Below are 12,714 nucleotides of genomic sequence, written 5' to 3'. Positions count from 1 at the left end.
GCACTTGGTGTCATGTGGTGTAAATCTATGTCAGCTTTCATATTTCACAAAGTTTGGTCAGAATCCGTTAAAGGACAATCCACCTTCATATACATGTAAGAAAGTAAAAATCAAATTGAAAAAGAAGAGTATCTTATGTATTTTCCAAATAAATTTCGAAGGAAGATATTTAGCAAAGATATTAGTTTTGAAATGCATGGGTGTATTACTCTCGCACTAACATCAGTAGAGTAAATCAATCTGGCTACATAAGCAATATATTTTGACAGACAGTCGTCCTGGTCAACAGCATCAACATCTCGTGGGCCTTGTTAGCTTAGTGTCGAACTAATGGGCTGTATGACTTGTGAGCTGGATGACTCGTGGTATGTATGACTCGTGGGTGTCGGTCTCGTGACGTGCACCCGTTATTGGTTACCATAAAAATATTACGCAAATCAAACGAGCCGATGATATACTGTCATGTGAATTTACACACTGATTTGCACCCAAATCGTTTTAACAATTCTGTTTTTGAAATTAAATTGTAACAGAACAGATAATATCATATGCATTAAATCATTCACGATCGAATCGAAAACTTAGCAAATATGTCATAGATAGGGAAGAGAGAATTAAAGTGGATACGGTAACTCATTTAAAAAAAATATGTAGCTTTTCATTCACAGGTTCATGAAAGAATTGTGAGGCAATGTCATCCGCATAGGTGATCGAAATCGATATCAATGTTTCCTAAAAACAAGGAAAAAGCATAATTCTATGCTTCCTTATAGTTCTCTGAAACTTTCATTTTTCGCTTTACTTCACTTTTTTTCGGTCAACTGGGACGCAGAGTTACAGTTACTCTTTAAATGCAATTTGTACAAGCTGCATTAGAGTTTTAGAAAATCGGTATAGTGAAATTCACTTTGATAGGAACCGTTTATACTTACACTGCAGTCTTGATAATTTGCAAGTAGACCAAAGGGAATATAACGTCTAAACATAATATAGAACGTCATATGATGGACTATACCTTTCATAATGGACTTCTACCTGTCACGTTCAAAAACCAAGTATTATCATCCTGAACTTATGATATCACCATATTGGTTTTTCACGATTATATCAATGTACAAATAATCTACTGGCACTCTTTAATATCATATCGTTTACTCAGCTTTCGTGTGTCAACTGCAAATTACGAATGACAGTTTATAGGAGACAAATCGTATGTCATTTTGTTATATTGTTTGGTTCGTAGTTTTGAAGGGGTTGAAGGTACGCACGTTCATATTTTCCTGTCAATTTTCCTGTCAATCATAGTAATGCGTTTGGTGGAATCCCTTTACATCAGTTCATCAGCTTGGTGGCCCTGACGGAACGAAATGCCTAACAGTTATCTGTAATCATGTAGCAGAAACTGCCAATTTTTTTTTTCTCCCGGAGGTACTAGTGACCTAGTACCTCCTTAGTCTGACACGCTGCAACAAGCCAATACGCTGAGGCTTAGCTATCATCGTGAAATTAGGCATCGCTAGGGTCACTGAAATGACTGTATTGAAAAAAAAAAAGTTTTAGATTGGTTCAGGTCATTACGGTCGACGGAGTACGACTAATATGCGCCTCTAAAATAGACTTGCATCTTTCATCTCCAGATTAAATCTTTAATGTGTGTTAGCTTTAGACTAATCATAAAATATGGGCGGTGTGCAGATGGGATATACATTATCACATGATAGAGGGAAACGGATATAATCATATCGGAAACACTTGCGTGTTAAAATGATATTCCTTTCACAGAATGGACAAAAATAAAGCATATGGAGAAAAGCTCTCTGCAGGCATATTGGCTGTATAGGATAGTAGATTGTATAGTCTGTATAAAGGATGGTTGTATATAGACTGTTAGGTTGTATAATCGATTATGGTTGTTATAGGGGTGATAAAAATACTATTGTATTAGCTTTCAGCTTGCTATCAATAGATTCCTTATAACTGTTATTAGAGATAAGTGCAGATACCGACCCATTGCACTTATTGGGAATTGTCTTTGCGCGTGTGCAGGCACAATAGACCATGTATAAGGGGCCTATACTCACTATTTCTGAGTTGTTCCTGCATATACCTAACAAATTTCGCTACAGGTTTCCCTCAGAGCTTTTCCACGAAGGCATGCGTTCATGAAGTTTCAGACGCAAAGTTTGTCAACAGACAGGCATAGGTATACCATCCTGGTAACCATTGTTCCCGCCATGTGATTCGCGAGTCCGTGATTGTTGACTCAAACTCTCGGGAAACAAATCGTTTGTGTCCGTACAATCTCATGTTGATATAGTCGTATAGAGCTACCAGCAAAAGAGGACACAAACCTTCCGTCGAAGTATACGAGTTACGGGGGCATTTCGGCCTCTTATAATTTATAAGAGTACAGTACTAACTTTCTGTTTGGGCATTAAGTGCTGTATTTTAGTTGGTCAGTGGATGGGAATATCAGGTTGTTGCCTTGGAGTTCATGGTACTTTATGCTATCACCACGCACTACACACGCCATGGTCAAGGTCATAATATTCCTCTCCCACGCCCACTTGAAAACAATGAAACAAAACAACCTTATAGCTGGACCTTCCCATTTTAAAGCCTATCACATCTTATAATACCCTCTAAATTTTCACCAAATATATCATATCCTTATCATTACTATTATTTCTTACTCCTGTATATCCTCTCCCCACCCCCTTGTACACCTACCTACACATTAATGAAAGAGTCCACACGATATGAAAGGTCCACAGGAATACAGTACGCACAGAAGCAAAGTCACGGGCAAAGCACGTGACCAATATGATTATTTTCTGACCTATATTCTCATCATCTCTGCGGCTTTCTGTATCGTTTCCTTAATAATATTACAGATGATTCTATTCACAATTACAAGTACAGACGGGTTCCTGAATGAGCTCCGTGGGCGCACTTATACCAGTTAAAATGTTCATCAGAAGGTGTTGCACGAGAAAGATAAACGGTGACTTAAAGGGATGGTAAAGTATTGGTAGAGATAAGGATTTGGCTTTTAACTTTTTGCGAGATACCCAAAACCCACTTTATGAAATAGTACAGAGCAAACCATTCTAAGAGGAATTCAAAGTTTATTTGATGAAAATCGGTTTGGAATGGCCGAGCCATCCAAAAACAAAGCAAAACAAATCGATCGTAATAAAAGGTGAGTCCCACTTTTTATTAAGATTGCTCTTTTTGAGAGTATCTCAGCCATTTCAGAACCAATTTTCGTCAAATAAATGTTGAATTCCTCTTGGAATTACATGTACATGTTCTTTCATATTTTATAAGAAGTTTCTCATCATCTCACCAAAAATGTTAGAAACTCGAAGTTTGGTCTCAGCCGAAACTATACGATCAATGTCGCATCCTATGATACAATTTACTGTACAAGTGAGTCCTGAGTGATATACCAAAAAAAAAAAAGAATAAGAAAAGAGGATATGCCATGTAAACATGTGAATATAGATAGATAATAAACTTCAACTTCAACTTCAAATTGGCCAAGAGTCTGATGCGCAACTGATTCAGTATAGAGAGAAGAATAATATGTGGATTAATGTTAGCTGAAATACTGAACAGCAATGCTGAATGGATATATGCGTGTATGATGGTCAGATAATATCAGTCCACTGAACAAGAAGTCAAACAAGCATAACTAACAAAGGGTTACCTTGTTCACTTATCTCTTACTGTCTTATCTCTTGTTTGCCAAATCGTCCAATTAAGTTGCCCATGAAAATGATAATGTCACACGACACTTTTTTTTCTTTCTCTTTTTTTTATGATTGGTAGACTTCAGACTAAGATCATCTCGGTATAATTAGAAGTGTCAAACGGGTTTGCGCAGAAGAACAGTAAAATTTCCGTTATGAAAATAGTTTGTTGTGGTAGTCAAAAGAGGAGTGGCAACTCAACTTTATCAAGTAGCCCAAGAGCGGTGGTTTATATTGTATTTGTATACAGTAGGCCTATACTTTGACCGTTTGCAGTAGTGTACCAAAATTTTGAATATAGAAACGTGCATAATTCTTTCCTAAATACTTTACTTATGTTGTTCTCAATCCCCAAAAGAAAAACAAACAAAAACAAATTAAAAATATCACTTTTTAAGCTTAGCGATTGAAACAGATGGTTTATCGTCAATAAGCTTGTCACTGCACTTTATGTACAAATATTTCGTAGAAAATGCACCAAGGACTTCATCATGACCGGTGTATGTGTTCGTTTACAATTGCTGATCCATAAAACAAAAGAAATAAAATGGGGGGAAAATGGGGAGGGGTGTGTGCGCCCCCCCCCCCTTTTTTTTTTTTTTTTTTTTTTTTTTTTGTAAAGGCGCCCCTCTTTACGGAATTCCTGGATCCGCCCCTGGTTTATGTGTGTGAATGACATGGTACAAGTTGTTGTACATATAATTTTGTACCTTGTTTGGTACAGTAAACCTAGTATCAGTCTAGGGACGGGTCAAGGTGTATCAGGTCGTCTTTTCCGGTAGTTACAGCAACTTTAGGCGCTAATCCAAGTCCGCCATTGTATGTGATGAGTCGAGTGGCTTAGGACGCCGAGCACGGGTTGGCAAAGTGCGTTGGGAATCAATGAATGAGCCTCTTCACATACTATTAATAGCATTGTCTAGTAATACCACCATAGACCCACTTATTGTGGCGCCATGGTAATGCTATGGCAGTATTTCCTAACTAGGCTCGCCTTGTACCTCCTTGATAGTACCATTGACCTAACAACGTTTCCATAGTACATTCAGTTGTATACTCAGTATCCCCTGCATGGTGTAAAAGACACATTGCGTAACCACGTAGACGCAAAGTCCGCATCACGCCTGCTCGGTCACATGTGGTTGCACGCAAGACGCACCTTGAACCTCAAGCTGCACCTCAGTATTGAACCATTACTGACTGTTGCCGCTTCCTCTCTGCTGGCTCCACTTGAAGTATCTAGCGTGTCTAGCTTACAGCAAGAAATACAACGTGAATTCATACTGTGGCTTGTTTGTATAATTTTCATCTTTCGACGCCAAGCTTGTCACAGCAACTCAAACAGTGATATATAGATTCACGAACGAAACATAAACATATACGTTGACCTCTCCACGTGCAGAGTCAGAATTCGGAACATACAGTGTGCATATAATGTTTTGTTTTCGAACTGCCGATCATTTTTCTTCGCTGTTGGTTTGTTGTTGTTTTGACATTACGTGTGTGTCCATCAGAAGAGCATTGAGACAATTTCGTCGTTCCACCGTCAACCAATATAGTTTAGTTATATCTATCATACTCATATTGTCTGCAGGAATTAACCTGACCCAGTTCTCTGGAAAGAGCATAAGGTTTCAATTTCGGTTATCACAGGTCTGTGTATCCCCACTATTCTTTGCCATTCTATCAAATATATACCCAAACGAAATGCCTACTGGCACTTGTATATAAACCTGTAGCTGAGTGTATCAATTTTATGTTTACTTTGCTTCCCATTGTCTCCGTGTGTGCTGTGTATGCGACAAAGACTTGAGATATTTTTTGTTACATATTATTAGCCTCTGTATCTCCTACAGCCAAACCAGGTGCCACAACACACCCTAAGTCCTTCCTTTTGAGGGCCCTGTGCTGGTGCCTTTTAAAGCTTTGCATTATGTCTGTCAGTTTGCCCTGTACAGATAATCGTGGGTTAAGCCAATGAACGTTGGGATAATAATGTTTGCAGTAAACTTTAGCATGTGACAATATGCGACAATAAGCTGAATATCAAACATGATCATTACTGATCAAGGAAACAAGATCATTTCGGATATTTCATGATTTCGGTGATCATTTAAATTGTGTGCCAATCATCAGTTATTTGGAGGATTTGTTAAAGTTCTGGGAAATCTTTCGACGTATTTCGCAGCATTTTACATTCTGTTTGGAAGCTCGCACTTCTGTGTATGTCATTTGTACAGGAAACGGTATAATAGCAATATCTCACATATCACGACTTTTACATCTTATCTGATGAGGAAAACACGGCCTCACACAAACGGGTGTTCTTTCCACGTAAGCTGAATGGAAACGCCATCTACCGCAGTCCTTCGTGCAGCCATGTACCTACCATGGTATAGCCTCCTATCGATGAAAATATGCCTGAAGTTGGCCATTATTATACCCTATATCCTACCCATGCAAAATTACAACACGGGCTGGTGATTATTTTGGGGGGGGAAAAGCATAAACGTGGTCTGCTGAACTCCCTGGCATTCTTTGAGGCAACAAAAACCTTTTGTTCAAAGCAACCTTTGGCGTCTTCTGTGCCATAATAGGCTGCTACGGTCGAACTATTCCCCCGCCAACTCAATTTGCAGTAGAAATCTAAAGATTTTGATTTAGCTTGTTGACCTCGATTTGTTTCATTAAGATACTGACTTCAAAGAGGTATCAGCGAAATACTTTTATATTCGTTTGTTTGTGTGCTTGTTTTGCGACCCCCAACCCTGCTTCATCAGGTATAATGTGGCGGCGTAGATACACGTGGGTGGGAAGAGACTACTACACCTGTATAATATCTTTCCAACTCCCACGTATTTTTGTTGAACTTTTATGAAATTACTGCATGTGCATGTAAGTTTTGGAATATATATGATTGAGCTGCATCAAACGTTTCACGCATGTCAACAGTGCAGAAAGACCTACATACAATGTTTTACGATACGATAAAGTATTAACTGAGTTTCAAGACAATGTCAACTGCCAAGTTTGGTTTATTGTGTTTTCCGCTTCTATATGACATTATAGGGTAAAGTTGTATCAACGCTGCGGGCATATCACTTTCATGTCGACTGCCGCGCGCGTTTGGTGTACCAGTATATTGTAAGAAGGTTTTGGTAATAATATTATTTCTACTTCCATATGTCAGTAATTTTTGGCTAATATACAAGCGATGTGCCAATATTGTGATTAAGCTAATCGTCTTTTCAAATTTACCATGTCAGTAATGTATTGCTCCTTTAAAATGTAAAAAGTCATACGTGTATACATATATATGTACATATAGATATAGATATATAGGTACATATATTCGTATATATATATTTATCTTTTAGTGATGGTGAATTCTGTAATCTCATTGGTCAATCAACCACTGAATATATCCCGTATTCCGTGATAAGGTCATATTGTGCGCATGCGCTAAATCCACCACTGAATATATTCCGTATTCCGTGATAATGACGTCATGATATTACACAGCTAGCTACGCTACATGCGCGTACTCAGTACGTGATTTATGGGATGGATGCATGTAATGCGCGCATAATCAGCTCGCGAGTTATACTGTATAGACGTACGTTACATTGTAAGTCAACATGGCAACACGGCGATTTAAACATCATTCGAAAGAAGAAATAAGCGAAAAGAAGGTTACTACAACTCCTAAAAACACAGCAAAGGCCAACGCAAAAGCAGCCCGGGTCCTCAGGGCGTACTTGGAAGAAAGTGATGAATATGACGACGTTAACTTTGAAAGTTTTCCGGCAGCAAAGCTTAACAATGTGTTGGAAGGATTTTGGTTGGCCGCTCGTAAACAGAAGAATTCTGCTGACGTTGGAAATAGCTGTGCGTCGAGTAGGCCTAACGTTAAATCTAACGTTGCTGGTGGGGAGTTCTACAAAGCATCAACTCTTGAAAATCTTCGTCATGGTTTGAATCGCTATCTAAAGGCTCCGCCGAATGACAGCAGCTTTGATATCATCAAAGACAGGGAATTTAACGCCGCTAATGAGTCATTCAAAGCCGCGCTCCGTGAATTGAAAGATATGGGTAAAGGAGACGTTTCACATCACCCTGAAATAGCCGAGACTGATTTGCAGCAGCTCTACCGCAATTTCAGTTCCATGCAAGATCCAGTTGTGCTCCAGGAAAAAGTTCAGTTTGACATAAGATTTTATTTTTTTCGGCGAGGAGCTGAAAATATGCATGGAATGACCAAATCCACGTTCGTCATCAAGACTGATGTGAATACCGGAAAAAGATTTGTATGCAAAGCTATCGACGAATTGAACAAGAACCACAATGAGTTGGACAGAGAGAGCTACACAGCAGTGATGCCGGAGTTACCAGGTAATCCGCGGTGCCCAGTTACATCATTTGAAACCTACCTTCAGCACCTGAGTCCTGACTGTGACAGCCTGTGGCAGCGACCGAGGGACAAACTTCATGTGAAGAACAGTCAGATTTGGTACTATAACAAATATCTTGGCATTGACACACTCCAGTCTTTCATGAAGAAGATTAGTCAGAAATATGAGTTGTCTCAAACATACACCAACCATTCTGTGCGTGTTACTGGTGCTACGATCCTATCGAGGAAAAAGTATGCTGCGTCACAGATTCAAGCAGTGACTGGACACAAGTCAGTCAGTTCCCTTGCTGTGTATCAACGCGTATCACACCGAGAAAAAATGGACATGGGAAGAAGTCTTAGTGAGAATCTCCTGGATCAAGTCCAGTCAAGCACGTCAGATCCAAGCGATAGTCGGTCTAGGCCTGGGCCTAGTTCGACAGTAACCCTAGGCGCCTCACGTTCACAGCCTAACGTTAGATCTATGTTAGCGTTACTACGACTCATAGTACGAGTAGTTGTAGTACGACACCGCCTCACACTAGCACAACTGTATCTGTTCCACAAGAACCTCGATCTCTATCAAGCCAAAACCAAGACCAACTTATGCCCAATTTTGACTTGGGCCCATTTTTGACAGAATTAGACGAAGACTCGTTCTTTCAACAACAAACCCAAGAAATTCACGTGAGAGAGCATGGCAATCAAATATTAACAACGGCTCAGCATGTAACTAGCCTGAGATCACCACGACAGAGATCTGCAATGCCTTCATTCAGTGGTTGTACAATTCACAATCTGGTTGTGAATGTGTATCCACCACAAAAATAGTTAAAGATTGTTGCCAAACCTGTAATTGTACACACGTTTGAACAGTTTGAAAATCAACTTTTCGTGTTTTGGAATTTGGTTTTGGCATTTTAACGTTGACTTTGACGTCTTGAACTTGAACTCAGTCAGCGAAGTTCGAATATTTTGTCAGTGTTCACATTTTCAAGCGAGAAACGGGAGTTATGTACAACAAATGACTTAATTAGAGATTGCTGATGAGACATGTAGAGTCTATTCCTGATGAATGTAGGAGAAACTGGGGACAAGAAAAGTACAAGTGGTGAGTAAATACCGTTCATTCTCCATTCAATTATTTTTTTGTTGATATTTGTGCGCATGTGAATACATGTATTCCGCAAAACGAGAGAATTCATGTACAGCTCTATGGCACCCGTATTCCGTGACTGGGTGAACGTTACGCACAGCTGCAGCGCGCACCATAATCAGCGCGCTAGCTCATGCATTCGGGGCAGGCGACGATTTCAACTTCACTCGCTGAAAAAAAAAAAAAATTAACGGGAACAGAAGTAAAATCGGGTTCCACGATTGCCTGTGTAACTTTACCAATGAGATTACACTAGAATCTACAGAATTACAGATCTAGGGCCTACGCTAAAAGATAAAATCGTTACCCCCTGCTTGTTCTTACGAAATACGGGAAATATCTACGGTCTGGTGCCATATTCCATTCGGCCTTCGGCCTCATGGAATATGGCACCAGACCGTAGATATTTGCCCGTATTTCGTGAACAAGCAGGGGGTAACTAATAATATCACGAAATGTAGATGTATACTACCATTGCGCAGCATCTCGCATAATCACTATTCTATGGGGATTAACAAAGTTGATATATTCGGTATTCAGTAGGCCGACGTACATGTGTATATACTCCATAATGCTCCAGAGATAACACTGTATACTTACATTGAGCACATATCGCTATGATGTTAATTGCCGAGGCCGGTGGATCGCAGTCTGCCAACATGAAGAACGGTTCGAGTACGTATTGGGCGCAGGTCAGCGTGATGACTGCTATGGCAACGGGCTGCATCATCCCGCTCATCACCCAGAGGAGGAGGAAAGCCCAGAAGTTGCCGAAGCTCTGCTGGGCGTAGACGTAGAATCCACCAGACGATGGTATCATAGTTCCAAGCTCGGCCAGGCAAAGGGCTCCGATGAGAGAGAACACGCCACAGAGTGACCAGTTGACCATGGTCAGGCCCACGCTTCCTGACCCGATCAGCACGCCCTTCGGCGAGATGAAGATGCCGGAGCCGATGATGACACCGACGTTGACGGCGACCCCGCCCATAAGCGATATTTCTCTTTTCAGTTCCACGGCGCTATCATTGCTGGATGAATCATCTCCTTTCGCCTCCTTGGCCTTGTCGGCCAGCTTGGTTTCGATCTCCGGGTCGTCATTCTTGCCGTTGATCGGCCGGTACACGACCTGGCTTCCCTGTCCAACATTGGTAGCGCCGTTCCGCACCGGCGAGCTTCCCGCCGGATCGGCCACAGGCGGCGGCGACCCTTCTTCGTTCGACAAGGCGTCGTACTCTGACATGTTATTTTCCTCGCTGACTTCGCGACGGCGATGGAAACACAGCAAGTCAAGTGGTTATTTGAATCGAGTTATGAGTGAAGTCGAGCTAGCAGTTAGCTACACCACTCTCTACTTCACTTTCAGACTGCTATCCTCAAGGCTGGCGTGTACATCAGATGAGCTCGAGTAGAAGCCGTTCTCTTCGCATCTGCCTGTACGATATGTTTCGTCAACCTGCCGCACGCTTCAGGCTTTGTTTACCAGCAGTCTCTGCTATTTTACCGTATGTCTATTTCACTTCTGCCACCGCGTGTCGAGAGCGGGAGAACCCCTTCAAACCGGTTTGTGCGTGGTGGTGTTTCAACACACACACACACACACACGGTTGCGCACGAGACCATGCGATACAGGGAGTACAGGTCCAGTGATGGACAAGCGCGATCGATCGAATCCATTGTCTTGTTCTGGAATGTCCATTGTGTGCCATGGTCGTAGCTCAATGAATGTGCCATGGTCGTAGCTCAATGAATGTGCATGTACTCTGCACGCCTCTGAAAGACCTTTTTGAGGAAGCGGAAACCCCGCCGGAGGTATCGCCCTACGAGTAATAACACAGATCTCACTGCAAAATCATCTTGGAAAAGCAGTCACATTGGCGTTTATGCAAAAAACACACGTGAACCAGGGAGATGGGAAGTCACCTCCCTGCTTGAACTCGAGCAACTTTGATTCAAGTCATTGTAAAAATCTGCCAGTGGCTGATCTTAAAAAGAATAATAATGCCTTTCCCCTGAAAATCAAAGAAAAAGATGTCCTTGTAGGTTAGAGGTTGAAAATGATATTTTGATAAAATTGATCCCTATATGGCATTCAAAATAAACAAACATGATTACTGTCTCGACGTCGGTATAAATGAAAGGACATCACTTTGAGGAGACCTTGCGGAGTGCAGTGTATCAGTCAGCAGACCACAGGTTGAATTGGAGACCACTTCACACTGACTATACACACTGCTTCTGAGTCATTATTGGCAAAGAGTGATTCTACAAGAGCCGTTTAGTGTTGTCGCACACGAAACGAAACTGAAACGGAGTCGGAATTATCATCTATAAATCGCAATAGGTGTGGGTTGAAAACGAAATTACGATGCGGAGCCTGCAAAGTAGGGACATATACATCTTACAGCTACTCTTCTGTATAATATGTTACCATACACATATAATCATAATAGGCGTACTATGTTTGTGTATGTGTGCGTCTGTGTGTGTGTAGATAGATAGATAAATAGACTGAGACAGACAGATAGATAGATAGATAGATAGATAGCCGATGGATAGATAGATAGATAGATAGATAGATAGATAGATAGCCGATGGATAGATAGATATATAGATGGATAGATAGATAGCCGATGGATAGATAGATAGATAGATAGATAGATAGATAGGTAGATAGATAGATAGATAGAAAAAGGAGAGAGAAAGACGAGCGAGAAGGGAATATATTCATTGATATATATCCTCATTGAAATTCTGAATCTAAAGTATACAAAACATCCCCCAAAATCATAAAATTTCAAAGCTTTAAATGAAAGAGCATGTACTATATCAAATTTGAGAGCGTGAGCATTTTCATTCTTTTCTTCTTCTTTTTTTCATTGCACGTCACACGTCATATCACAAGAAGTTATTCCGGCAATATTTTCTGGGTAATGGAACGCTATAGATTTCCCCTACAAGTCAATTGCCTGCCATTTCGATTAAAGGGTGTGTGCAGTTCTGGTTGAGGTGAGGATTTAGCTTTTAATGTTTTGCGAGATATCTAAAAACTACTCTATGAGATGTCAAAGAGCATGCAATTCTAAGGGACATCAAAAGTTTATTTGATCAAAATCGGTTTTGAAATGGCTGAGATATCCAAAAACAAGGTGAACCAAAAAGATCCTAGTAAAGGCGTGGCCTGTCGCATCTTATTATTATCATTTTTTTGATATCTCAGCCATTTGAAAACCAATTTTCATCAAATAAACGTTGTATCCTTCTTGAAATTACATGCTCTTTCATATTTCATGAGAGGTTTCTCATTATCTCACTTATAGGAATGTTCAAATCATGAATCTCCACCTCAACCAGTACTGTTTAAGACCACCTCCTCCGCGTTTCCAGGAAGGTGAGACGACCTCCTTGGTGTT

General features: G+C 40.6%; 1 protein-coding gene across 1 annotated transcript in view; it reads right to left on the bottom strand.

Annotated features, from left to right (window-relative positions):
• LOC139741634 (Y+L amino acid transporter 2-like) overlaps window positions 1-10,590 on the bottom strand; it is a 44,948-nt gene extending 34,358 nt beyond the window's left edge. The window contains exon 1 of the mRNA XM_071652213.1: window positions 9,905-10,590. Within this exon, the coding sequence (XP_071508314.1) occupies window positions 9,905-10,544 (640 nt within the window). The 5' untranslated portion in view covers window positions 10,545-10,590. The remainder of the gene's footprint in view (window positions 1-9,904) is intronic.
• Between the last annotated feature and the right edge of the window lie 2,124 nt (window positions 10,591-12,714).

Source organism: Diadema antillarum, unplaced genomic scaffold (genome assembly GCF_040938485.1).
Source record: "Diadema antillarum isolate AM-2024a unplaced genomic scaffold, OU_Dant_1.0 seq00000941_RagTag, whole genome shotgun sequence".
Lineage (NCBI taxonomy): Eukaryota > Metazoa > Echinodermata > Echinoidea > Diadematoida > Diadematidae > Diadema > Diadema antillarum.
Note: the sequence above shows the minus strand (reverse complement) of the source record. Positions and strands in the feature narration are given on the sequence as shown.